This window comes from Homalodisca vitripennis, chromosome 6 (genome assembly GCF_021130785.1).
Source record: "Homalodisca vitripennis isolate AUS2020 chromosome 6, UT_GWSS_2.1, whole genome shotgun sequence".
Classification (NCBI taxonomy): domain Eukaryota; kingdom Metazoa; phylum Arthropoda; class Insecta; order Hemiptera; family Cicadellidae; genus Homalodisca; species Homalodisca vitripennis.
In genome coordinates this window covers 123,773,673-123,801,519 of record NC_060212.1, presented here as the reverse complement: position 1 = coordinate 123,801,519, position 27,847 = coordinate 123,773,673, and the positions used below count along the sequence as shown (strand labels likewise).

Here is a 27,847-nt window from a genome sequence, read left to right as displayed (position 1 = left end):
CTACTCATTAGATTCTAATTTGTTCCGGGCTGGATAAGCTGTCCAGTCCTGGGTTTCTTCAGCCGTGATTCCTTCTCTTTTTGGGGAAGACTAGCTTAAGGGCCCCTGGCAAAATGACAAATTCCGAAGTAATAGAATATTCCTATACAATCATCACTAAATACATTATAATCTGTTACTGACCCAAACCATAAAACGAGATTGTATTGAACTAATAAAATTACATTGATCTTATCACATTTGAATACAGAAGTAATGTAACTTAAATTATCTCATCGATAAAACTAAAATGAAAAGAATCAAATTAAAAATAATTATGAGTATAAGGCAATCACACAATAGAGACCAACGAAGCAGCACGGTAAATTTCGTAAGCCTGCCACAATAGGAGTAATCGAGTAATGTATTTTGTAAACAAAATTAATATAATTAGGGACAGTGTGAGTATAATAAACAATAATAATAATACTGTACTTAAAAGAATGGAACTACTACTACCCTTCGACTAGAAGTGACTGTAACTGAAAACGGGGAATTCCTCCAAATCCAATAAAAGAAAGTATGTATTTGAACATCTACTAATGGAGTAGTTTAAGCAAATATTCAGCATCTGGTTTCCATGGCAGTTGCGAGGTTATGTCAAATTGAGTTATTAACCTTACAAATTAAGCCAATAAAGTAACTTCTATTCTGGTAGACCTATTTTGAGTTTTTGCAAAGATTTTAACCCTAAAATTTTAACAATTATAAATACTTCGATGTTATATGCAATAAGAACTATAACACATTAACAACAAGAATAATACCACAATTTTTAATTAAATACATTTTTAGAATATAGGTCATTCCATTTCAAATCCTGTAATTTTTTTAAATTATATATATATATATATATATATATATATACACAACACACACACTTGTTTTATGTTTTTATGCTCTGTGAGGCATTTCTTAATAATTACCATGAACATAATGATAGATGTTAAGAGTTAAAAACCAATTTATAATAGCCTACAATACACAGTAATATGCACCCAAATTGAAATATGCATAAGTCCATACTCACGGTGGGAAAAAATTTAGTCGTAAATTTCGACTTTGCCAGTTTTAAGGATAAGTAACAGGCTCAAAAAAGTAGTTTTTGATCACGTCTTGGTATTTAATAAACAACGTAATTATAAAACTATTAAAGCTAAAGAGCTCTAATTTACTTAAGTTACTACATTTTTTTTCATCTGCAGTATAATAAGTGTCTAACTCTCAAGTGATCGATAATATCAATCGTCAATTTGAACGATTTAAATGCTGTCAAACATTTTTACTGTGTTAAGTAATTGTAACTACCCAAATTTAATAAAAAGAAAGTTGCATTATTTTCTATAATCTAAAATGCATATACTTCTTTGACATATAAAAACCATAGCATTACTATAATACAATCTTAAAAGTGTATAACTTATTTCTGTTCAACATTATTTTTTCAAAGTAATTGAAACAAAATTTAAATTGTTTATATGTTATTTGAGTATTGGCCGCTAGATATGGGAAATGCTGTTGTTTGTCAATACCAATTACAATATAATGTGTTGAGTTATTATGTTACTGTAACTTGTTTCCATGGTAGCATGTTAAATTTAAAAAATTTAACTAACTCACTACAATGTAATGTATACTACTGATAAATGAGCTGGTCGGAATGAAAGTAGCATAAGTCCACATCGGTTGCTTTTGAGATATTGAGTGTTTTCTAAAAATAGCTATAAAAAACATGGGATGAAGATTTTGTTTCTTCCACAATATTGTAATTATAACTAGATACCACTGTATTTTCTGATAACAAATATATTGCTTTTTGAAAATTATTCTTTTGGTTTGAGCTAAAAAGGGACTTAAGCCATTTTCATTCTCAGGAATTCTGAGGTTTGGATAATTAAACATTTTGAGTATGTGAACAGTTTAATTTTTTTAGTTAAAAATTAAAAATCCAGATATACAAAAATAAGCACAAAAAAAATAAAAACTTAATACTACGTCTACTAAATATATTTTTGTACTAATAAAATTTGTTTAATAACTTAAATACAATGAGAATTCACTATTATCTATTTTCATTAAAAGAAAGAAGGCCCGTGGTACAATGTCTTATTTATAATTTCAATTTAAATATTTTGTTATTTAACACAAGGTAATGGTCTATTATCTTCATCTGGGACTTCTGTTGTTTTTAAATTGCTGAAAAATTCATGGTACAAAGGTGGTATGAAAGGCAAGAGGTCCAACATGTCTTGCTTTTTCAACACACTTATTGGCTTGCTGTTTGAATAAAGATTCTCCCAAGGTACATTGCTTAATGATAGAGTTGGTCTACCCCTCTTATTACTATTTGGAGTTAAGTCCAGTACCTCAAAACCAACAAAATCTTGTAAAGTTTCTTTGTATTTCACTTGAAACGGACAATCTTTCTCAACCCTGATCCACTGGATTTTCAACCAGTTTACAGGTACTTTATCTGTATTCGTTTTTCTTCTGGTAATAATGTTTTCTAAATTTTTGGTCGAAAAGATCCAAGTTTTCATGACTTCGTACCAGTGTTGTGGTAGGTAGATTATCTTGTCCTTAGCTGCTTGTTCCACAGATCCAAAGTCTGAATCATTTGGCAAGAATGAGTGCCCAGACACTAAAAACTTCTGATCAATAACCTCAAGGCTTGTTTTGTTGCTCTGGACAAATCTCATCAATGCTAAGGTCACTTTTATTTTTCTGTTTTGTCCGGTGCAAGTATCACTGTAAATGGTAAGTTCCTTTTTGTTTCCAGCCTGTAATTTTAAATGTTTTATAATACAAGATGAAATTTCCTGAGATCCTCTGCCTCCTATGGTTTCGTTCCACACAGAAAAACCCATTATCTTTTTCAAGATCATGTACACCAAAGTTGTAACAGTATAAATTTCTTTTATAATATGTATCTAATACTGTTAAGACTGGGAAAGGGAGAGTCTTTTGAAGATCCACACTGCAGACATAGTTGTCTGGATTTTGTTTTGCTAATTCTGTATCATTTTTCATGCACTCTCTCGCTAGCTCTGTCTTCCTCAAATGAAGTCCATGTTCAGTTTGAAACTTTGCCTTTTCTTCTGGTCGTAGATCAGGATCATTAATTTTTACTTTTAAAATATCGCCCACGAAGAAGAAGCCAACGTATGTCGGAGCAAAGCTGTGGAACGCCATCCCACTAGAACTGAAGAGGAGAGACCGGCTGCAGTTTGGACACAAACTAAAACTCTGGCTTCAAGACCATCCATTTTACACGATAAATGAATTTTTAAATTGTACTGTTCTCTAAGAATATGTTCAATAAAGAATTATTATTATTATTATCACATCTTTTGCAAGTGTCTTTTTTAGGAACAAAAAATGCAAGTTAAATTATGTATTAAATATAAATCTATAATAATGTTCCTTCACCGGAGTTTTTCCTTCTACCAAACATTTCTCCTTATACAGCAAGAACATTTTTCTTGTGACTCACATAGATACTTCCTGTTTCCGTTGTGCATTCTTGTGTAATAGCTCACGTAAGATGGGAATGAACCTATGTAATCTATTAGTATACTTAATGATTACATCTATCTATGTATCTATACTTAATATCTTCTTCTGGTATTTTCCTAGATGCACATTTAACTCCACGAAGATCCTTACCTTGTGACTTACCATCTTCAAGTATTTTTAGAGCCCTAATAACTCTACCTTCAGACAAAACAAGTGTTTTCAAAAAGAAGTGTTGACATACTTGGAAAGACATGTCTTCAGCTGTTTTTAAGAAATATTTATTCATACCCTTTCTTAATAAACTTCCTTCCTTTCTTGGGCGCCTCCTTTTCACTTCATTTTTTTTTAATCAAACCACAAATATAAGAATTTTTGATTTCCAAAATCTGCTATATTCCAAAATGATTAAAAAAGTTCTTTCTCTCATTGCTTGATATTTTCTCATAACTTCATTTTTTCAAATATATGTTATTTATACTATAAATGACTACATATATGCAAATCTTCAGAATAGGACATAAATGGGACCTATTTTAAGAAATAGTTTGCTACTGGAGTACACACTAGTTTGGTGTGAGCAGCTAATGTTATGTACATTAAGTAAGGTACTTTGTTCTGCCATCAGTTAGGTATGAAATTACCTTCTTTTACTAGAAAATGTTTAACATCTAATTTGGTTAATACTTCTAAATTTAAGAAGTTGGATTGTACATTACCTTCGCCAGGCAGGAATGATAATCATCATCACCCACTATTAATAAAACTGTTATCTAAAAATTAAACGAAAATTTGTTAAGAATTTAATTTAAAATGTTTCCATGTATAAAATTAGAATTATTAATCAAATTAGATGTTAAAGTTAGTCAACCCAAAATGGATTCACCAAACATTGACTGACAAAGGAACATAATTTCACACCAAACTGATTGCAGAACACCTTACCTTACCTTACCTTGTATTAACTACAATTACTTGACTTCTTTTTGTCTCTGTTTCAAAAGGTATTTCACTATGAACTTGATCAAATGTTAAGTAATAATTACACAGTTATTAATGTCACATATCATTGAAGGCCTGTTCATCTTACCGATGACAGTTTACACAAGACCTATTTTTATTCTCAGATTACCTCAAAATGGGTTTTATATCAAATCTAGACATTGATTGTCTATGCTATTGCAATACTAGTTCCGTTTAGATGTGGTATGGAAATGCTTATTCAGTACATTTTTTATTACAGGAAGTTAAAGTCAACATTTGTCCATTAGCAAGCAGACAAATCGTGAACTGAAATGAAAATGTTTAAGAAAAAAAGTGATCTATCTCTACCTCCGTTACCAAAACCACCAAAAACCGAACAGATGATTGAAGACATCAATTCTGCTGATGATAATGATCCTGTGTTTCTAGGTATATAAGCTACCAAATTATGTTAAACAGTTAAGGTTGTTAACTACTTAAATCTTAAGAGCTATAAAGTAGAACTTAATGTCATAAACCCACATGAAAAAATGCCAGGCACACACAAGTGTAGTTTGTGTCTACACTTTGATTAAAATGTTGCATACTTTGTTGTATTCATGTCATTGTCAGAATATCCATGTGTTATCGAGTTAATAATCTGTTACTTTTTGTAAGAATAATAATTACATTTAAATTTGTAAAACGCAAAAGTAGTTAATTTAAAATTGTATATTTTGAAACGTTTCATTATGAATAATTCACACTTTTGATCAATATTACAACTATCAGATATATGCAAAATTAGAATGCATTGAAAACAAAAACCTAGACCTAGAAAACATTTTTAAATGTTATATATATATAAAATCACTACTACAGTATTAATAATAATTTTTTCTAAATGTTTCCTGAGTAATAAGACTATAGGTAAACCACTAAAAAGACCCTGAGCGATTTTAGTTCACGCAGGCTGCGTGAACTAAAATGGCCACTGCCACTGCATAGCTTAATCTCACACCAAAACACAAGCTTCCTGGATACGTCTATGGCTACATTAATATTTTACGCTTGGACTGCATTATTATTATTATCGTTTGTACTTTTTTGTGTGTGTAAAAATACACTTGTCTAAATTGTTATGAAAATAAAATTTTTTATAACAAATTATCAATCATCCAAAATTATAGTGTTCAATTCATTAAGGTTTAGTAGGGTCTACCCATAACTAACTGTTTTATTATTTTATTTTCAAACGGTCAGAATTACCAGCTGTTGCATGTAGCTCAATTTACAGAAAAAAACAATATTTTTATAACTTGATTGCAAGTGCTGAAATCCTAGTAGAGAAATCATATTGATTTTTCTAGTGATATTGGACCACGAGATGATGCTGTGCAAATATTCTTGTGTGTACATGACACTACATGGTGTGCACCCATCCAAGTAGACTATGTCAATTTATTAGACATAGTAGGCATTGACATGATTGAAGCGTTGTTTTAAAAATCTTGAAATTTATGCCAAAAACTTGGTTTAGAGAGTTAAAAAATTAAAACTAACTCCAATAAATTGAAGAATGTATCTAGATCCTCGCTAACTGTACATATGCCTTATTTAATCAAGATTGGACTATTGATTTAATAACACCCCACCTTAAAGATATACTACATAAAGATAGAAGTGCTATTTTATTTGACTAGGTTGTCCACTAAAAATCCAAACTAAAAGTTTTTGACAATCATATTACTTTTTCTTACACTATATGTAGGAGAAACAGAAAAAATATGTTTTTCATTGCTTACTATGTTAATAATTTGTGTTACAGAAGGGTCATGTAAAAGAATGTTCGATGAACGAACAAAAACGGACGAAAAATTTGAAATAGTCAAGGAATGCATTGGAGCCAACCAAGATTTAAATGGTTTAATCATCAAAACTGGAGAAAAACTAACAAGGCTTCAGAACAGCAGAGATGAACTTCAGGAAATGACGGAGTCAATCAAAAATAAAGTAGCTGGAGCTTTGGATTAGTAACATTTCATCCAAAATAACTTTTGGAATCAAGAATTAAAAGTTACATTTCCTCTGAAACTAAATACTTAACTATAACTTTTACAAATACTTAATACACATCCATAATATGCAAAACTTTAATGTGTTGTGCCATTATAGATTTTTACAATTGGAAAGGCATGCAAGCAATATTTTACAAAATACTAATAAAACATGTATAAAATACATTTAAATATATAAACAGATGGCACACTAAAAATGTATTTGAAGTGAGTCATTGGTTAGAGTGCCTATAACCATTAAAGCTACAGGTATTGTTTATAACTGTAGCATGTTTTAAAGGTAGGCCCATCAAACACTTCTAATAGGAACACCATGGTAACTGTAACCCATTAGTTTTGAATTATATAATTAATATTCAGTTTCCAACAACTATTCATATAAAATAATTGTTATACATATGTCATCTTTGTTCATGTTTGTCTCAAGTTATTGTAAGGCTTTTTATAGACACTTGTTATTAAATTCAAATTGTGTTATTTTTATACTGTTTGAATGTATCATGTCTCTCTCTCTCTCTCTCTCTCTCTCCCTTAAAAATTACTATACCTCTCAATATAATGGATAATAGCAACAATAATTATTATTAATAATAATAGTCATCAGAAGTGAATAAGTAAAAATAACAATTTATAGTGCTAGCAATGTGCATGGGAATCTGAGTCGTGTATCGGCCATCTGAGTCATGTATCGGTCATCTGAGTCGTGTATCGGTCATCTGAGTTGTGTGTCAATCATCTGAGTCGTGTATCGGTCATCTGAGTCGTGTATCGGTCATCTGAGTCGTGTATCGGTCATCTGAGTCGTGTATCGGTCATCTGAGTCGTGTATCGGTCATCTGAGTCGTGTATCGGTCATCTGAGTCGTGTATCGGTCATCTGAGTCATGTATCGGTCATCTGAGTCGTGTATCGGTCATCTAAGTCATGTATCAGTCATCTGAGTTGTGTGTCGGCCATCCATCAGCCGGCGGATCATGTTTAAAATTTGTCTTAAACATGAAGGGAAAGATATATTTATTATTTGCTTTAATGAACATTAGCTAAATGAATCAAATATTAAAATTTTGAAATACTTAAAGGGGTTTAAATTTGCATCTTACTTTGTAAGAAAAACAACCCTTAGAGGTGGATCATGCGGTCAAAACTGGTATTAAATTTGAAGAAAACATTAACCCTAGATGGAAATGCTCATTCTTGGAGCACTGGAAATATTTATTCATTTGTGAAGTTGCCTGACGATGCAATCCTTGATTCAGAAAGGCCTCGCAAAATTAAATTAATTATTGGAATATGTATTGTAATTCACTAGTGGTATTTAAATTAACCCTAGATGTTTCAAGGCTGACTTTCATTTTGAAGGTCACTTTATAAATGTAATTGATTATAATGTTAATAGCGTCTATTTATATAACTCCACATCCAGCTAAATACTGTTGATCAAATTCCTCAGAAATCTTTTAAAATAAAATATGGAATTGGTTGGATTTGGTTAGCCAACATAGAAATAACAGAGTATTAGTGGCTTCTGATTTTAATATCAACTTTTTGAATGAAAATGTTAATAGTGTTAAAACTTTTTAGAACATTCTGGCACAAAATGGGGTTTTTATATAATTTTTTGACACCAACCAGAATTACAGATGTCACAATGTCATGCATAGATATTTTCTCAAGCATAAAATGTATAGTGGATAATAACAAAATAAATTTTGAAATGGGGTGGTTAGATCATAGTTCTGTTTATTTCCAGTCAGTTACCTGAGAAAACTAAAAAATAATTAATTTTTACAAGTAAAAGATATTTTCTGCAATAAATGCCTTTAATTTTGAATCAAGAATAAAAAAAACTAAATTGGGTCTTGGACCTATCTGATAATATTAGCAGTAACTTTTGCTAGAATTGCAATTGCAATGCAATGCTTTTTTGTCAGAATTCTTGTTAATATTTAATGAATGTTTTCCAATGAAAACCGTTAATGAAAAGACGAGAATGACAAAAAACTCCTGGTGTACTACGGGGATAAGAATTTCAAGTATAAAAAAAGAGAGTTATGTTTAATCCTCTGGCTGGTAATGTAAACTTTCAAAATATTTGTATATATATATATATATATATATATATATATATATATATATATCACTCAATTTAAAATCACAAACCAATAATTAATTATACTTTTATTTTGTGAGGCCTATCGATAGCAAGCCTGTCTTCATCAGACACATTATAATATGTTTTGTATTAAGTAAGGCATTATTTTAAATTAAGTAATATCTATGAATTAAATAACCAATATACCAATATAAGCTCCATCTTTATGATTTCAGAATAATGTTGCTTTTTGGCTCCATGGCACTGGAAAAATTAATTTTATATGAAATATGATATGTAGTTGCTGTGCAATAGCAATAAAAAGTTGAGAGGCGACTGTGCTGTCTTTATTAGTTCACAGTGGATATAGTGCCGAAATATATACATGTGTAAACTATGTTTCTGTTATTGTCAGAATCATTTCAATTAAGTATTGTATTTTAACATTGAGGTAAAAATAAAATAAATGATTTTTGAATGTGAAGAAAATAAATTTATTTAATTTTAATGAATAACAAACATTATAATAATAATAATAACACAGTTTAGGCACAGATAACAACATACAAAATATCAACAAATTTCAATCAATCATATTACCACAGAACAAATGTTCAACTGTGTTATCTTTGGACAGTATGTTCCGAGTATATGAATAATACCTAATAATACTTAAAACTTTGAGAAGAGCAGTAAAATAATACAAATTTAATAAATAAATGAGTTACATACATAAATATTGCAATTATCACTATTATAAATACTTAATTAATACTTGAATTTTACATAAAGCTTAAAATCAATATTTAGTCGTAGTACAATAAAGTTGTGATAGTTCAAGGTTATGTGTATTTCAAATTAGATTAGATTGTATTATAACATAGGTTACCCAAAAATTGTTTTACAATTATTGGCTACTTGTGTATTTTACAGGTATTTCAAAACGGTTTTCGCACCTAAAATTAATCTGTAGTTTATTTTATCAATATTTCTTTCTAATTTCACAGTTTTTAAAAATCAGTTAAAGTGTTGTCAATCCCTGACAGCTTGAATAATCAATACTTTACTGTACTAACTTTGGTGCTTTGTATATCAACTCAAGTGATATTTATCCTATTTTATTAATTTAATTACAGTAACTCTTGTAATTTGTTTCACCGGTCTAGACATTGTAATACTTTAACACACATTTAGATAACTAAATTGTTGTGACAGTTGGCTTTAGCAAATACATATACCTAACTTGTCAAAAAATGTGTAGAACTACACACAACATATTACAACACAATAAGCAAGTTTGTATAAAATACATTAAAAAAAGCAGACAACACATATTTTTAAAATTGAATCTTTTTTAGAGTACTCACAATGGTACAATACATATTTACTATTATCTATGCTACAAGATTATTTATGATTTTGTGGAATGCTTTAAAGATGTCAAAAAACATCTATGGTAAAGTTGTTATGGTAACTGTGAACCATTCATTTTCAGTATTTAAGTCCAGCAGTTCATTATAGTTCCTAAAAATATATATATTGCTTTTTACCAAAAATGTAGGTAAAATATTTAAGCTATGTATAGACAGGCACTGCAGTGTGTTGAAAGTTGAAGGCACCTCCGTTAATACATAAGGCCCATTTGGAAGTGTGGATCTTTTTCAGGAGGACCCAGACCGCAGAATACATCTAAAAACAACTACAAATTAGTATAAAAATTAGTTCTTATTTTTAATTTAATTATTTTCAAGGTATTTAAAGTGTACTACTGTTGTGAACATATTGTATCTTAAACAGAACGTAACCTATTATCTAGGGCACCTAAAATATATTGGAATTTTATGTTGATCATCATAGGTTTAGACAGACAATAAATAAATGGGTAACAATGCTGAATTTTTAAAAAGAATTATTTAATTTCAGTTGAAGAATTATATTATTTAATACTTATAGTCAATATATAATATCAGAATTACCAAGAAAGTAAAATGTTATTTACTGCAAATTTCAGCTTCCTCCTTTACATCAGCAGTGTACTTGCCTCATTGCACAGCTAATTTTCGTGTCCCTGACAGTATATACATCTATAGCTACGGTATATGTGGCACACTGGTCATGTACTGTCTTTAGGATAGCCAGGATAGTAACAGTGACTATCCACCGCAGTTTCATTTCTTGAAAAAAAAAAAAAAATCAAAGCTTTCTATATTTTTTCCATCCAATAACATGTTAATTCTCTAAGTCCAGGTCTGGGATGTCCTCAAGGTGGCATCCTGTCACCTCTACTGTGGAATCTAGTAGTAGATGGTCTACTTGAGGACCTTACTAACAACGGAATCTATGTCCAAGGATATGCAGACGACATAGTCCTTATGGTACAGGGAAAATACACAAATGTTGTTGTTGATATCATGAATACCAACCTTCAACATGTACACAACTGGTGTCAGGGAGAGGGACTGAAAGTAAATCCCTCTAAGACAGTAGTTGTACCATTCACTAGAAAAAAGAAACCTAGAGTCTCTTTCTAGGCTGAAACTCGCATCCACTCAGCTGGAGTGGTCAAAAGACAGTCAAATATTTAGGACTGACTCTAGACCATAAGCTTACGTGGAATGATCATCTTAATAATATCCTGCACAAAGCAAAGTGGGCGCTCATGACGTCCAGGAGACTTGCAGGAATCTCATGGGGCCGTAAAACCCCATATAGCACTATGGCTTTACAAAGCAGTTGTAAGGCCTCAAATCACTTATGGTTCATTAGTCTGGTGGACAAAGGTGAATCAGGTAACTGCCAAAGCCAAGCTTGAAAGCTTACAAAGGCTTGGCACAATCTTTGTAACGGAGCATTCAGGAGCAGTCCCCTCAGCGACCCTCGAGGTGGCTTTTAGGACTTCTACCTCTTGATGTTCATATAAAAAGCTGAAGCGCGTAAGTCAGCTTATCGGCTGATGGTTGCTGGCTTGTGGAGGAATGGCGCGTCTTAACGCGAGCCATGGCGCCATCACTGAAGCTGTAAACCCAAGCGCTATTCTCGAAATGGTCTCCGACACAATGAGAACGGAGTTCGTATTCAATAAGCCATTCTCTGTTGACTTCTACTCCAGAGATGAAGTGGAAATCGCAAGACAACATCCCCAACAATAAGAAAGAGCTTTGTCTGGTACACGGATGGCTCGCTTATTAAGGGTAGAACTGGATATGGAGTGTTTAGTCAATCCCCTAGAACTGCCCTTAGCGGCAGTTTGGGTCGGAACTGCTCCATATTTCAAGCCGAAATCTATGGTATCCTAGCCTGTGCCAACCTAGGCCTCACCAGAAGGTACCAGGAAATGATACATCTGTATAATGTCAGACAGTCAGGCAGCTCTTAAAGCTCTTGACTCCAACAGCATTTCATCCAAGCTTGTGTGGGAGTGCTTTTAACACTCTCTGCAAGCTTGGATCACGCAACTGTGTGCGTCTTGGTTGGGTACCGGGCCACACAGGCATAGGTGGCAACGAATGCGCCGACAGGCTTGCCAAAAGCGGAGCAAGCATGCCATACACCGGTCCAGAACCGAGTTGTGGTATAAGCAAGTCAGCCGCTTATCAAAGTATAAACAAATGGTCCAGGAAGACACACCGCTTGCGGTGGCAGAGTCACCAAGGACAAGCACTCGGCAAAAGACTGCTTGCCGATTCTAGCTCCGGATTCACCAGATGGCTGATGGGGCTGGGGAGGGATCGGGTTAAGCAAGTGATTGCCTTGATCACTGGACACGGCCACTTCAGGAAACACCTAAACACTCTAGGTTTACGAAATGAGGACTCGGAGTGTAGACTCTGCAATAAGTCTGAAGAGACTGCAAAACACATAATACTGGACTGTGAGAGACTGGGAGCAAGGAGAAGGGCTCTTTTCGGTGATAAACAACCAGGCGACGAACCAGATGCTAGTATCGGGGAAAAGCTTCTTAGCCTAAATTAAGGGCACGAAGATAGGCTTACCCCCTCTAACATCAAAGGGGCACACAATAAGCTCAGGTTGACGTGTGAGGATCTAGGAATCCACCCCAATATCCAAAGGAAAAAAAAAGTCCCAGGTCTGGTGGTCACATTTACTATTCAATACAATTAATGCCCGGAGGCCCATTTACTCAGTACAGGAAGAACATATAATAAACTGGCCTACCAGGATTATTTGATAGTCTCCTCGATATTCAAAACAGCAGTACGACACGTGCAAATTAGTAATGGCTGGAATGGCCAAGTGTGACAGGAAATATATAATTCACTTCTTTGGGACTGTGCAAGGCCATGATCGTGTTTAATTCTTGGATCACTGATCCACTTAAACTGCATAATCACAAAATCACCTAGTCTGTACAGTGGTTAGTGAAACACTAGACAAGATTTTGCTCATGAGATACTCCCAATTACGAGTACTGTATGGTTCTCGTAAGTGGCAGTAGAGAAACGTTGACTAGAATAGAATCTTAGATGATTTTTCCACTTTGGTACTAATGTTAAAACCTGTATTAAAGTGTCATGTCTTAAAAGAAAGTATCACCTGTACCTGAATGTCACACTGGGGTTATTAACTTCTGCATCATATGAATTTAAGATTTGAGAGCTGGCTGTAGAAAATCAACCTTCAGTTTTACCCAATAAGAATGACATAAAACTTATTTTTGTTTGTAAAACTATAGGAGATATATAATTTTAAAGATATGATTAGTATGCATCCAAATACTTTTTGGTTTTTGTTGTAAAGTGTATACTTTTATAATATTTAAACAAAAAATACAAAATAGTTTAGTTTTTTTTAAATCACCGATAACCAATAAAACATCGACAAACCTAAAAAGTGTTTGCATGCGTAATAATCATATCTTTAAAATGAGACATCCCAAATAACTACAACTTAAAATAAGGGTGTAAAAGAATTTTAAGTTTAACATTTTTCTTATAGAGTTAAAACCTAGGTGGATACTAGTATAGCCACCTGTCCTGTCAGTTTCTCCGAGGCGATAAAAACAAACCAAAATGCTTCTTGATTATATACATTTTTTTGCACTGAATTTTATATGATATCCAAAGATATCATGGAATTTGTACTTTTGATGTAGTCTAACTTGTTAAAGTTCCAGTGCATTCATTTTAAATTATACTCTTGATATAAAGTAGTCTTTTCATCATCATGATAATTTATTTTTGTAACTGCTCACTAAAATACAAAAAACAATATACTGTTATATATATAGGAGATATATATAGGAGTTATATATAGGAGATATATATAGGAGTTATATATAGGAGATGTTATATATAAACTGTTATTTTAAAGTTTTACATAATCAGTTAATAAAAATCCATAACAGACAAAAATTCTTAATGTAATCAACCTGTCAACAATGGATTTGCTGTATGAATCCAAACAATGAGCGATATCATCAACTGTCCGAACTCGGTTTGGACATACAGAAGCATTTATTTGATTTTGACTACTAAACTAGATTATACTCAATGGGAACTCAAAGAATCAGAGAAATAATGTCCATTGTGTACATTCTGTATGAAGTCCTGTCAAATACAGGTAAGAAATGCTGAATTGAGAAAAAGATGACCAACCATGTTTTTAAAACTGTAGTGAATGCAATAAAAATAATAGGTCTGTCAATTTCATGTATACCTTAATCTCTTTTACACTCTAAACATCAACCTCTTATTTTAACGTGCAAAACATGCATACAACTTTTTATTAAACATGCACAAATAGAGTGAACCCAATAAAACTAACTATAACGCTACCACTACTGCAAGATTACAGCACTAAACTACACTTATTAATGAAAGAGATTAAATTAAGTAAAAAAAGCAGTGCTGAATAAACAGTAAGTGTTTATGCAGGCTAGAAATAAAGTAGCCCACCTCCCTCTCGGTGTATTTTGACAATAAAATATTGAAAGCCAAGATATTTATTAGTTTCTAAATTTGTTTTTAAGTTTTTTTTCCATTGTTGTCCCTTTTTCTGAAATGGGAGGTTGAAAAAGTTGTAAAATAACAACCTATATTTTACAACGTTTTCAACTAAAGAACAGAACAAATTTTAAACTTTATAAGAAACTGTTATTATTGCCCATACAAAATAGTGGGTGTTTGGAATGTTTGGAATCTCATACTTTAGTTTATACTAAAATAAAAATTTATTAGAATAACAGTTAAAATTCATTCAAATTTAATACTTTTGAAAAATCTACTACATAACTAAAGTTAATGTTAATGTGTAGATAACATTTTCCTTCCAACTGAGTGCTACTTAAAAATAAAGAATAATTTTAATCACACCAAAGTACCACTAATTACATCACCAATCAAGTACACCAAATGTTTTAAGGGGAAACATTCCAAACCCACTAGATAATTTTAATTGGCCTTCTTGGAAACTGAGTCAGCGACCTTTCAATTATAACCTTAACTCTAAGGTATAGAGAGTGAAGGTAATTGTTATTGGTTCAAATTAGAACTTTATATACATTTTTCAATTTTTAATTGTTATTTAAAGTAAAGTTATGGATGGAGAGTTTCTATCGAGTTGCCTAATAATCTCCCACCCATTGACTGAAAAGGGACAAAAATAAAAAAAAATACACCAAAGCAAATTTTAATTTATTTAATGGAGTTATCCTAAAGCACTTTGTTTTATTTTCGTTGATCTAATAGATAATCTTATAAAGGAAAGTAAATTTACTTGAATTATATCAGCTACCCCTTTTTGTATGGTGGCAAAATAAAAGTTCTTTCATTTGATAGTTAAGAGGATAGAGGTTGCTATTTGTAAATTTTGTGATAATTCCCAAATTTCAGGAAAGGGACCAAAAATAACGACTATGTAGTCTAATAAAAATGTCTAAAAGTTTATTTTATTTTAACAGATTAAGAGGGCAACACATTTATTTCCATCATGGAACACATAGAAAATAACAGAAATAAAGAAGTGATATAGAACCATAAGGACCAATTTACCAAGGAAGAATAGCCAAAAGATTGTGGTTTAATTTCATGCATTTATTTTTTTCTGTAAGCAATAATAATTCATTTATAGTACTCTATTGTATAGGAATCAACCAAAATTGTATAACCAATGGTTGATTTAAATATTCATAGTTGATTACATGATACGAAATATGTCGGTAACGATCACTGACAATATTCATGGTTTGTATCAACATATTGTGCTTCTTGGGTGTTGCCATTGGTTGATTGGATTAATATTTTTATATTATACTAACATTAAACTTATAAATTAATTAGCAGGTTAAGATTACTCTTATCAAGTATTTAAATTAAAATACATTAACAAATGTTTGTAAGAAAGTCCATCTACATGTACACCATTCAATATTATTATGGAAAATGGTGTTTCACTAAGAGAAAAATTTTAAAATAATGAAACAAATTAGTAAGTGTTGAGAACCCATGAGGAAGGATGGCAGGTACCATCTCTGTCATGTAAACTATTCTACATTGGGTTCAATAAGGCTAACTGTTTTTGCATGCCTGATTCAGATAATATAATTATTTATCAAAAACATGTATGAATACACAACTGACCTTCTGATCCCCTTAGCAAGCAAGTTCGAACATGGCAGCATGGTAAGGAGTTACATAAGGACCTAAAGTGGACATTACACATTATCAACAAGTGAGACTAAAATATAAGTTAGCAAATAATAAGAATGGAAATCCTATCCACTATTTGAATCTACTCGTATTTGATTGATGAATTAGGTAATATCCAGTTAAAAATTCTACAAAAATGATTGTACTATGAGTTTAAATAAAGAATTTGTATACATCTGTACCAAAATTGTTTCTCACAGTTTTCTTAAAAAAGATTCCTAGCAGTTTGTTCACATGACATTCGTAGATATAAAACATGTTTTCTATTTATGAATAAAATTTGTTCAACCATGTAATACCTACATTTAAATACTTAGCAAAATCATTTCTCTTATGCGTATATTACCTTATTAACTGATTGTATTTACTATAGGGTCTATAAACAAGACAGAAACCTGATACTCAATTTCAGAGAGTCATTGACCTCTTCGAATTCTGATTACATAAATAGAGGAATGTATAAGTTGGTGGATGTTCAGACAGACTCACAGTTATCCTGCTTGTTATAACGAGTTTTGCATATTCTATATTTTTCTCTGAGACGACTAGCCTTAAAATAACTCCTAAGCTTCTCAAGATCAAATGGAGAGTTGAATAAGTTTAGGTACAGGAAATTCATACCTGAATATCTTGATTCCAACACAAACTATGCCATATGGTGAAACTTTTACGTTAGGCAGAGTTGATTTTGATATTTTTATCTTTTATTTAACATTAGCAAATACTATTTTTGGATTTGTTTGTTAATTTCAGCTCCATTATATATACTTCATCGCAAGTTGCTTCTTAGGCTTTCTGAGAACAATTACAGGAACCTTATTTCGTGGTCAGCTCCAGATGTATTTGCCTTCTTTCAAATCCTTTTGATATAAATTTGTGATGTGCTATCACATATGCAGAACAAATGTGCATCTTAGACAAATACAAATTTTACTTAGTTTAAAATATTAGCTTTTACATATCAACGGCAAAACTCTTTAACAACTATTAAGGCCTCGGGCTTGTACAAAAAGAATTTCAAAAAATTGGCTCCAATCATATACCTTCTGCATTTTAAATTATCTTCAGATGTCGCATTCAAGTTTTTGAGTTAAAACGATGATATAGTAAGAATTTATGCATGTATGACAAGAGTACTTGTAGTCCTGTTGTGCATAGTACAGCATTATGTGACCGACTGGCTGTGCTACTTGTTGCTTAGTACTAAGCTCCATTTGGCTGACAACCACGCTCCACTACCATTGGTTACGGGGCTCAGCGACTACAATCTGGCTGCCTAATAAATCATATAAAAGATGTTTTCCAGTGACAAGATTGGTGACCGGTCACATGACTAGCTGTGCAGCCTGGTTGTCTAGTGTGACAAAGACCATGTTGTCAATTTTTCGTTCCATAAAGAGTACACATATAAATGATTGCAAATCATGCTGAGTAATGAATCGTGCATAGCAATTGCCTCTTCCCTCACCATCAAACATTACCCTTCCAGTGTATAAACCATTAGGACCTTCTTGAATATACTACACTTGTTATGTGGATATGTTTTTTGCCAAGATGCATTCAGCTCTTTTTTTTGTTTCTAATCTTAGGCAGTTTGTGCACTCAAATTCAGTAAGATCGTGAGAAAGATCAATGAAGTTATCTATACTCCCTTAGTAACACTTCCTTATTTGTAATCATCAGGATCACATGATAAACAGCCTTAAGGGGTGGGTCTTGGCTTAACCTTCTCCATCAGTCTAGTTTTCTCCAATTATACAATTAAAACATTCTAATCAACTTTAGGTACCTACCCCTATCAACAGGAAGTTACATGTCCTATGAATGCCCAACTTAAACCGTGGTTAGTTTAAGAATTGGGTATCTGTTGCACTTTGAGCTTCACCGATGGAATTTAATGAATTTCCACAAATAAACTTCAATTGCATAACACTTGTGGAAGTGTATTATTTTGTTTTGGTCAAATCCATCTACAAGTGTTAACTGTGATCAGTGTATCCACATTTGGTCTACATTTTGCATGTACTTTTTAAATGTTTACTTCTTTACAGGAGTTCCTCAAGTCTATATTGAATCTCCTTTTCTTTATTTTTCATTAATGATCATCCTTCTTCATTTATATGATGTCACCAATTGTTTCGACCGATGACATCTATTTATGCTAATAACACTGATTTTTAATCATAAATAGTTGCAAATTAATTGTTATGTCAACTTTTTAATCGAATTTTCAAAATGGCTCATTAGAATCAGGCTCTTTCCAAATTTATCCAAACCACAAATTGTAAACTCCTAAATCAAACAAAATACCAACAACTTACCTGTTTTTCAATTAATAACCATAAATATGGAGTGAGAATTAAACAAAGTTTTTTCAAAGTATTACTATATATTTATACGATTATTATAGTGATGTTAAAATGCATAGTGAAATCTATAGCCATAACACTGGCGGTAAAAACTGTTACAATAGAGTGAGACCTCAGACTTATTAAGTAAATGGAAACAAAACTAATATAGTCAGATTATATTAATAATTAAATAAACAACATTGAATTTATAAAGTTCAATGAAGATTTCATAAAAAACAAGGTTATATATTCTTAAGTTTGGATTCAATTTACTTGTTGACACTATTTACTGTACAACACTTTGTATTTGTAATTAAAGTTATTCATCCATACAGGGTGGCTTTGACCTAGTGTTAAAATATTTTATGGCTTATAATACAACATAAATGTGACTCAAATACAAAAAACTATTTTAGTTTTTTAATAAAAAATGAACATTTTGCCAAAATTGTAAAATTACTATGAAATTTTGACACATTTCTCAAATTTTATTACTACCATTGTATTCTAACATTAAATTTTGAGTAAATATGGATAGCTTTAATGGGCCTGAATCACCAAACATATTAATTAAATCGACTTAAACTAAGAAGTAAACATTTTTTTTTATTAAAAAAAAGATGACATTCAAAATTAATTACAAAAAATGCTACAGACTTGCAAATGTCATAGAAACTGCTTCAAAACCTAAGCTTTCAGAAAGTATGATACATTGTTTTATTTAAGTACAGTTATGTGAGTTTCAATAGTGTAAAACTCGATATGATCAAAATTTCGCAAGCAGAACATAAATGGTTTTAGATATTTTTAGCGTCACAACTTACATTGAAATTGAGACATAGTTTACAGTTATATTCTGATTAAAATAAAATATCTAGGTAGTAATTACAACAAACAAGAATAGCTAGCCTTACTTAACCATATCTGACTATCCCATCTTATCATGGGATAGGTGCGACATCAGTGATATATTTGGTTTGGATAATTTTTATTTGTAGTGGATTTGGGTCATTTACTATTTGGCAGTGATTTCAGTATATTGTGTACACAAATCAGGAATATGCAGAAATATATTTTGTGTATGGTTTCTGTGATGGCAATGCTAGTGCAGCTCAAAGGGAGTACACTATCTGATATCCTGTTCAGCGAGTTCCCAGTACACAAGTATTTACAAGACTGCATCAGCGTTTGGTAGAATGTGCATCTATGCACAAAGATCAGAGTGAGTTGGGGGCAGCATCATTGGATTTGAACACAGAAAAACAAATATTGGACAGAGTTAGACAACACCCGGAGATTAGTACTATGGATCTTGCAGGTAATACCGGCATGAGTAAAAGTTCAATTTTGAATGTTTTACAGAAGAATAAATTCTATCCTTATAATTTTACAAAAATGCATGGCCTTGAACTTAATGATTATGCTGTTAGACGAGACTTTTTTCACTATTTATTAAATTCAGACATTGAACAATATAATTTTTTCAAAAAACTAATGGACCGACAAAGCTCTTTTTACAAGACAAGGGGTATTTAACTTTCACAATATGCACTTGTGGAATACTGAAAACCCAAAAGCTGCAGTCATTTCAGAGAAGATTTAGTATTGTTTGGGCAGTGGTGATTGGTGATTGTTTCTCACATTTTTCAGGGAAGTTTAACTGGAGTTATGTATCTTGACTTTTTGCAACACAATTTGCCTCAAATTTTGGATGTGTTCGACCCTATACACTGCTAAGACATTATTAAGATTGCGCTCCTCCTCACTTTACTATTGACATCTGAAATTGGCTAAATGCTATCTTGGATAGACAATAGACAATATAGACAATATACTTTTATTTTACATATTCTTTGAGAACAGTAAGAGAGTCATAAAAAAGGTAATTATACAAATCAAAATTTTATAAAACAATTTACAAATCAAAGCTTTGTAAATGATATAGTCCAGTCACTGGTTGATGTTCAAAGCTCTCCAGTTTAAAAACTCGTCAATTGAGTAGAAAGGATGTTGGAGGAGCCATCTTTATCAGCATTTTCTTGGGGTTTTGTTCTGTCTTAATGTCGGTAGGTAGGGAGTTGAACAGCTTTTGCACCCATATATGAAGGCTTCTCTTCAAATAATGCTGAATGGTGTTCTGGTAGTGTAAAATCTGCTGCTCGACGAGTGTTGTAAGAATATAAATCAATGCCTCTGGTCAAGGCCATTTTCATGAGCATACAATTACTGTTTCTAAGATGTACAATGAAACCACAGTGAGGATTGACAGCTCAACAAAAGATGTTCTACAACTGTCTCTAGGCTGCAGGCCTGCCAGTATCCTGATACATTTTTTTCTGTAGAGTCAAGGGTCTTTGTAAGTTGGCTACACTTGATTTCCCCAAACAGTGAGACCATATCGGAGGTGTGCTTCAAAGAGTGCATAGTATGCAGTAATTGCAACTGTGACATCCACTTATCGATTTTATTCGACGAACAACATAAAGTCCAGAGCTTAGTTTGCTACAGAGGTTGTCCACATGAGGTGTCCATTTCATTCCATTGTCCCATTACGATCCCCAGATACTTGGCTTCTTCCACAGTGTCAATGTTTGGCAATGGTCCAAAATCGTTCTTTCCTCTTCCAAAGACCAGTTGTTGCGTCTTGGCTTCATTGACTACCAAGTTGTTACTATGGCAATACTGAACAGCCATGTTCGTTGCTGTGTATGAAGAGACTTCCAGCAATTCAGGATGTTTATTACCTAAAAGTAGAACCGTATCATCTGCATACATAATGGTTTTTGAAAATTCTTCCAAGTAACCCGGGAGATCGTTAGTAAAAAGAACAAATAAGACAAGCCCCAGAACTGAACCTTGGGGTACGCCACTTGGTATTAGTAAAGGGCTAGATCTTATTGAACGGGACGTTACTCTGTCTGTGCACACCAAGTCAACCCACCTGTTGCCTGTCTGTCAGATAACTTTTAAACCATCTTGCTGCTGTTCCAAAAATCCCAAATGCTTCCAGCTTCTTAAGGAGTTGGTTGTGGTCAAGACAATCGAAAGCTTTGGTGAAGTCTAATAGTACTGCAGTTGTTGTGTTGCCAGCTTCAAGTTGATCCACAATAAACTCCACCAAAACTAGTAATAGCAGTTGTTGTGGATCGGCCCTTTATTATAAAACCATGTTGATGATTTGTAAGCATGCCATGTTCTACAACATGGTTCATGAGGCGAGAGAGTACTGGCTTTTTCAAACACCTTAGAAAACGTTGAAATCAGGGAAATAGGGCGGTAATTGCTTGCCTCTGTGGTAATGCCATGTTTGAAAAGAGGTATTACTTTGGCCAATTTTAGTCTAGTTTGGGAACTTTCCTTCTTCAAATGACTTATTAATAAGTTGGGTTAGTGGTCCAGCAAGTTCCTCACTGCACACCTTTATTAGCTTTGAAGACACTTCAATCAATTCCAGATGATGTTTTGGTTTTTAAGGAGGAAATTACTTTTTTCACTTCTTCTACTGTGGAATGATTAAGTGTCAGAGGTGGAGCACCGTAGTTGTGTGTAATTGTAGTGAAGCATTGTCTTGGATTTGTAGCCAAAGCATTTTTAGCTGCAGTGGTGAATGTTAAATTAAAATAATCTGCAATGGTTTTTTGGGTCAGTGATTTTCTCTCTATCTGGAATTATAAGTTGCTTTGGATTTTGGTGTGTTTTTGCTTTCCTTTCACCATTCACTATTTCCCATAAGGTCTTGGTCTTGTTATCAGAGCGAGCAATTTGGGAAGATATTTTCTTTACGCCTTAATTCTTTAAGCCTTAAATCATAAGCTTTCTTTTTGCAGGCGGTTTTGTTGCTTATAATCTAAATTTCCAGTAGTGTTGTAGAGTGTCTGGGCTCTTTGGAAGTCCTTCCTCAGTCTCTCTCTGCCTCTTCATCTGTAATTTTATTCTTCTTTTTTTTTCTTCACTCTTGATCGTTTTAGAGGACAGACATGGCTTATTATCATAGTTACTGTTTTACTGAAAAAGGTTGTAGGCAGAGTCAATATCTGGGGCTTCAAGTACATCATCCCACGATTCCTGACCTAAACCTTGCCTTGATTGCTAACAAATTATTTTCAGAGAAATTTCGCCTTACAGAAACGGGTGTGTTCTTTGTTTCAAATTGTTGGCAAACTACTTTACAGAACTGAGCTGTGTGGTCAGAGATACCTACATCTAGCACTTGAACAGATATCTTCATCTCTTCCAAGTTGGTGCAAACACAGGTCGATAGATGTCTGTGATGTTGGTGTTATTCGCGTAGGAGGAAGTGACATTCTGGTCATATTGTGGCTTCTCAACATTTCTTCAAGCTTGATGCCATCCCGTTCAGGAATTAGACAGTTAATATTTATGTCCCCCATAACTACGACTGGGCAACTCCATGTTGGTATCACTTCCAAGCTTGTGAAATTATTTCAAGGGATTCTTCCAAATTACCTTTGTTTCTGTAAGTGCCAACTATATAGATACGTTGTTTTTGTATTTTTACTACCATCATGGTTATTTCACAGACCATTTCCACACTTATGTCTTCAATAGAAACAGGTTCAACGAATGTTTTTTAAAGAATCTTTACAGAAAATCGCAACCCCACCTTTTATGTGATGTAGTCGACTGAATTCTGTAATTAAGGTGTAATTAAGGAGGTTAGTATTGTGTAGCTGGTTTTTCTTTAATCCATGTTCTGTTAAAATTAGCAAGTCAGGTTCTGTCGTTTGCAAGAGATGGTTTACTATGTCTATTTTATTTTTAAGTCTATCAACATTCTGGTGCAGTATAGTCAAGTTTGTCTTTCTGGTAGCAACTTTGCCAGAGGTTACGTTCTCTTCAGTCTGTGGCAGACACGTAACTAAAAAAGAAGAAGTGTTGTTATTGGGTGGTTTCTTGAACTATTAGCCTTAAATGTTTCAATGTTTCTGTTGTAAAATTCTTCTATTGTTTCTGATGGTTCTAACTTTGTTGCAGTGAAGGGTGGCCCTTTCTTCAAGGAGAATGTCCCCTTGTTTAACAGATAATAAGTTGCTCTCGACAGTTTTTAGTTTCTAAGTCCACCTTGTCCAAACCAAGTATGTTTGATGTCTGAGGGTTTTTAAAAGAAATGGGCTGGCTATTGAATTTGACTGGCAACAAATTTAGCAGTTTGAAGGGATATAACTCATATGGTTTGTTTGTTTTTTCTTTATTTTTTCCTCATAGTAATATTGGATGAGCTTCCTGTTGACAAATAATTTTGAAGTGAACTCTCTGGATCTTGAAGCTGTTTGTGTTGGAATCATCGCACTTTGAGTGCTCTGTTCATGAAGGATTGTGTGTATGGAAAAAGTAGACCTGCTGTTTGAGCTGATCATTTAGGCTTTTAATTGTTTATTTCCATGTTGTCTTGCCTAGATTTCATTTCGGCCAACTCTAATATAATGTTTGGCAGACTTTGAAATTTTGTTTCCATTGGTGTAAAACTTGTTGTAGTTTGAGTCTCATTTTCTATGGTTGTTTTAAGTTTCGAGTTGCTCACTTTCTTTTAGGTATAACTCTTGTTTAACTGGGAATTTTTGTGTTTCAAGGTATTTAATTCTGGTGATTTGATCTGCATTGAGTTTTTCTTGTTGTTTATCGTGGTCTTCAAAGATTTTTTGAATTTCCTTATTTCTTGTGCTTTCTTTTTGTATAATACTTTGTAAGTCTGATAACTCTTGAGTCAAGGCTTCAATCCTACTAAGATATTTGTCTTCTCTACTGGTAAAATTCTTCGATCCTTGCTTCACTGCTTGCCAGATGGCATTGAGCACATGCCAACTTGTTTTCCAGAACAGCTAGATGCTCTTTTAATAGCTTATTCTCTTCAAGCAGTGCCGAACCTATTTTAGCAGCCATCGTCAGCTTATCATCTTCATTTGCATTCTGTTGTAGGAGATTGTTATCCACAAGGCAGTTTTCCAAAGTTTTAATGGAACTATTGAGAATTTCATTTTTCAGACTATTTGAGTTAACAGATGTGCTTAGAGAAAACTGTCATTTACTTACATCACCTAAATGGTCAGCTAGAATGTTTTCTGTGTTAAAACGAGGGCTGGGTTGCTCTGTAAGTGGAAGCATTTTGCATTGATTGCATTTCCATGTAGTATGGCCAGCCTTCAATAGTTTCCTCAGATCACCATTTGAAAGTCCAGCGCATTTTTGCATGGAACCAAAGTTTACAGTGTCCTGTGCAAGCTAACCGAAGAGTACTTGACTCCTATACTGTATACACCACATGGATTCTTAGGACATAATGCAATACAGAAGAAAAAGTTGGCTCAAATTGGGGTTAAGTATGATATAGAGAATAGGTCAAAAAATAAAAATTGGGCAGCTTTGGCAGGTTCCAGTAGTTAATTTTAATAAAAAAGGTAAAAAGCTGACAGTTCTTTATATCCTTTATATCCAGTCCTTTATATCCACATAGAGTTCATGTTATGAAATATATTTTATATTTTACTCTATATAATTTTCAATTGTTGCCCTATTTATATTTATATATGAAAATTAAAGTAAAAACAAATACACAAATAGAATGTTTTTGAAAATATTTAAAATTTGTTTACAGATAAAATATGAAAAAGTTTGACAAACAACATACAAACAGATAGACACTGAACAAGAAAGTTTGTTTTAAAAAAATACACACAAACATATACAAGAAAGTTTGTTTTAAAAAATACACACAAACATATAGACCCTGTAGTATTGTCTTTGAAGGGTCAATGCTGATCACTGATTTTATCTACAGTCAATGTATAGCCCAACTTGACAAATGAGGCAGTTGTTAATGATGTTTACTTAATAGCTTGTCAATGTCCATGGATACCAGCATAGATCAGCATTGGGACTGTTAGACAATGACAACAGCTGGTTTTCAGTAGTAATCAACCAACTTTCCTGCAAGCTGTTTGTAGTGGGGTATCCTGTTTGGAGAATTCTGCCACAGGAAGACTACAGTAGTCAATCTCTGGATAGTGTTCTTTTTTATTTTAAAAATATAATTTAATTATTTAGATTTTATTATTGGTACTTTAACAGCACATGCTCTGATTTACAAATTACATTTTAAGACACATTAGTCTCTTTTAGTAGGAATTATAACTTTTAAATTCAAAGTTAAATATTACAGTGAAACATGTGCTTCCAACAAATGGTAAGTGAATCCAGATTCTTCATTAATTTAATAATATAGTTGTTTATAAAACTTGAAATTTAAGACTTATGAATAAACTTTATACTTATCCAAAACTTTTGGTATACTTCAAGTATAGCAATACTGAGTTGAAAAGTGTTAAAAATTGTTAAAGAAAACTGTCCAATATTCGCATTATTTCATACACAACACCTCATTTTGACTCTCATATAGTTAGAGAAGACCTTGGCCTGGAAGATCTCCTGATCTCAATCCCATGGACTTTTTTGTGTGGGGACTCCTAAAGTCTGAGGTGTGTGCAACATCTGTAAATAATGAAAAGGAACTTCTAAATAAGATCCATGTTGCAGCACAGAAACTTAGGGAAAAGCTAGGCCATAAAGTGACTGTTGGAGCAATGAGAAAGAGAGCCAGAGCCTGCATGAGAGAACGGAGGCTATTTTGAAAATAAACTGAAATGAAACTCTAAACTGGTGTGTAGCTTCATTTAATAAAAAAACTATGTCCGACATTACTTTGTATTATTAATATTTAGGAATCTAAAAGCAGTTGTGTTCTGCTAGCGAAATTTTGATCATATTGTGTTTTACAATATTGAAACTCACATAACTGTTCTTAAATTATAAAAAACAAAACAATGTATCATATTTTCTAAAAGTTTAGGTTTAGAAGCACTTTCTATGAAATTTGCTAGTCTCTTTATAAAAAATCATGAATGTCAGCTTTTTCTTTTTATTTTGTCAAAAAATGAGTACTTCACAGTTTAAATCGATTGAATATCTGGAGATTCAGACCCATTAAAAGTTATCCATACTCACTTAAAATCTAATGTAGAACACAATGGTTGTAATAAAGTACAAGAAATGTATTAAAATGTCATAGAAATTTTACATTTTGTACAAATGTCCATATTTGTATAGAAAAAAAAAACTAAAATAATTTTTCTCTTGATGCGTGAGTGAAAAAAACTTTTAATTTCCGTATTTGAGTTACATTTATGTTGTATTACCACCCACAAAAAATTTCACTCTAGGTCATGGTCACCCTATATACAAAATTACATTGAGTGTCATAAATTCTAATGATGCAGATGAGAAAAGTGACTAGCACATAATTGTATAAGAATTTAATTAAGTAAGATAGCGTTTCTTACAATAAATTTATTACAAAATTGTAACATTAAATTTAGTACTTTTATAGTTACAGTATTATTTAATTAACACAACACAGTTTTGATATCTGTGACACTACCAGAAATCAGTTTGTCTTGTACAAATAAAAACTAATGATTACTAAGCATGTTTTGAAGGGATCAATTTATGGAAATCATAAAACGACAAATAAAAAATATGATCGCCCTAAAAAACACTTAAAAACTTATATAATTAATATTATGTACAATGCAATGAAAAGAGAACTATCACGTTATTGCATAAAAGTATGTGGATAATTTTTATTCAAAATCACTTAACATTTTTTCTTATAAATCAGCAAATTGTTATATCTAAAAGTGAAATTTTCATTTTCAAATGTGATAAAAGAATTTAGTTTCACTATTCTATTCCATGAATTAAAAATTAAATTATGTTGTGAGAAAGTAAAATAGACAAATTTAACCTTGCAAAATGCTGTGGTAACAGAACAAAAATTAAAAAGAGGTGTTAAAAATATTTTAAGCAACACAAAACGTTCATTGCAAATATTAGTTTTCCATTGTCCTCATCGTTATTGAAGGAGATAACAAACAATGCCTAGATCTATCACCTTGCCATGATATGTGCAAAGAATGAAGGATCTCAAGATCCGTGCAGAAGCGTAAATGCTAGAATCAACAAACTCAAATATTTACCTGAAACTGGTTGCTTATGACATCTCCGCAATGCCTGAGGACAACGACTTACCAACACATCTGCTGCTGGATACCACTTGATCACGGCCTGAAAA

The 27,847-nt window shown here is 32.4% G+C and overlaps 2 protein-coding genes across 3 annotated transcripts in view; one reads left to right on the top strand and one right to left on the bottom strand.

The window, feature by feature from the left end:
• The first annotated feature begins 460 nt into the window (after positions 1-460).
• On the top strand, positions 461-7,076 carry LOC124364906 (UPF0449 protein C19orf25 homolog). 2 transcript variants are annotated; one of them, XM_046820713.1, is made up of 3 exons: positions 461-559; positions 4,796-4,965; positions 6,344-7,076. In XM_046820713.1, exons 2-3 carry the CDS (start codon positions 4,848-4,850, stop codon positions 6,547-6,549), a joined length of 324 nt encoding a protein of 107 aa, XP_046676669.1. In that variant the 5' UTR covers positions 461-559; positions 4,796-4,847; the 3' UTR covers positions 6,550-7,076. The 2 variants fall into 2 exon arrangements, with proteins under 2 accessions (XP_046676669.1, XP_046676670.1); XM_046820714.1 differs by having other exon boundaries at positions 533-633.
• A 3,167-nt stretch (positions 7,077-10,243) lies between these two features.
• LOC124364905 (transmembrane protein 268-like) overlaps positions 10,244-27,847 on the bottom strand; it is a 39,656-nt gene continuing 22,052 nt past the window's right edge. Inside the window, exons 7-8 of the mRNA XM_046820712.1 lie at positions 16,283-16,344; positions 10,244-10,373 (exon numbers count right to left, since the gene is read on the bottom strand). Coding sequence (XP_046676668.1) covers positions 16,295-16,344 — 50 coding nt within the window. The 3' untranslated portion in view covers positions 10,244-10,373; positions 16,283-16,294. The remainder of the gene's footprint in view (positions 10,374-16,282; positions 16,345-27,847) is intronic.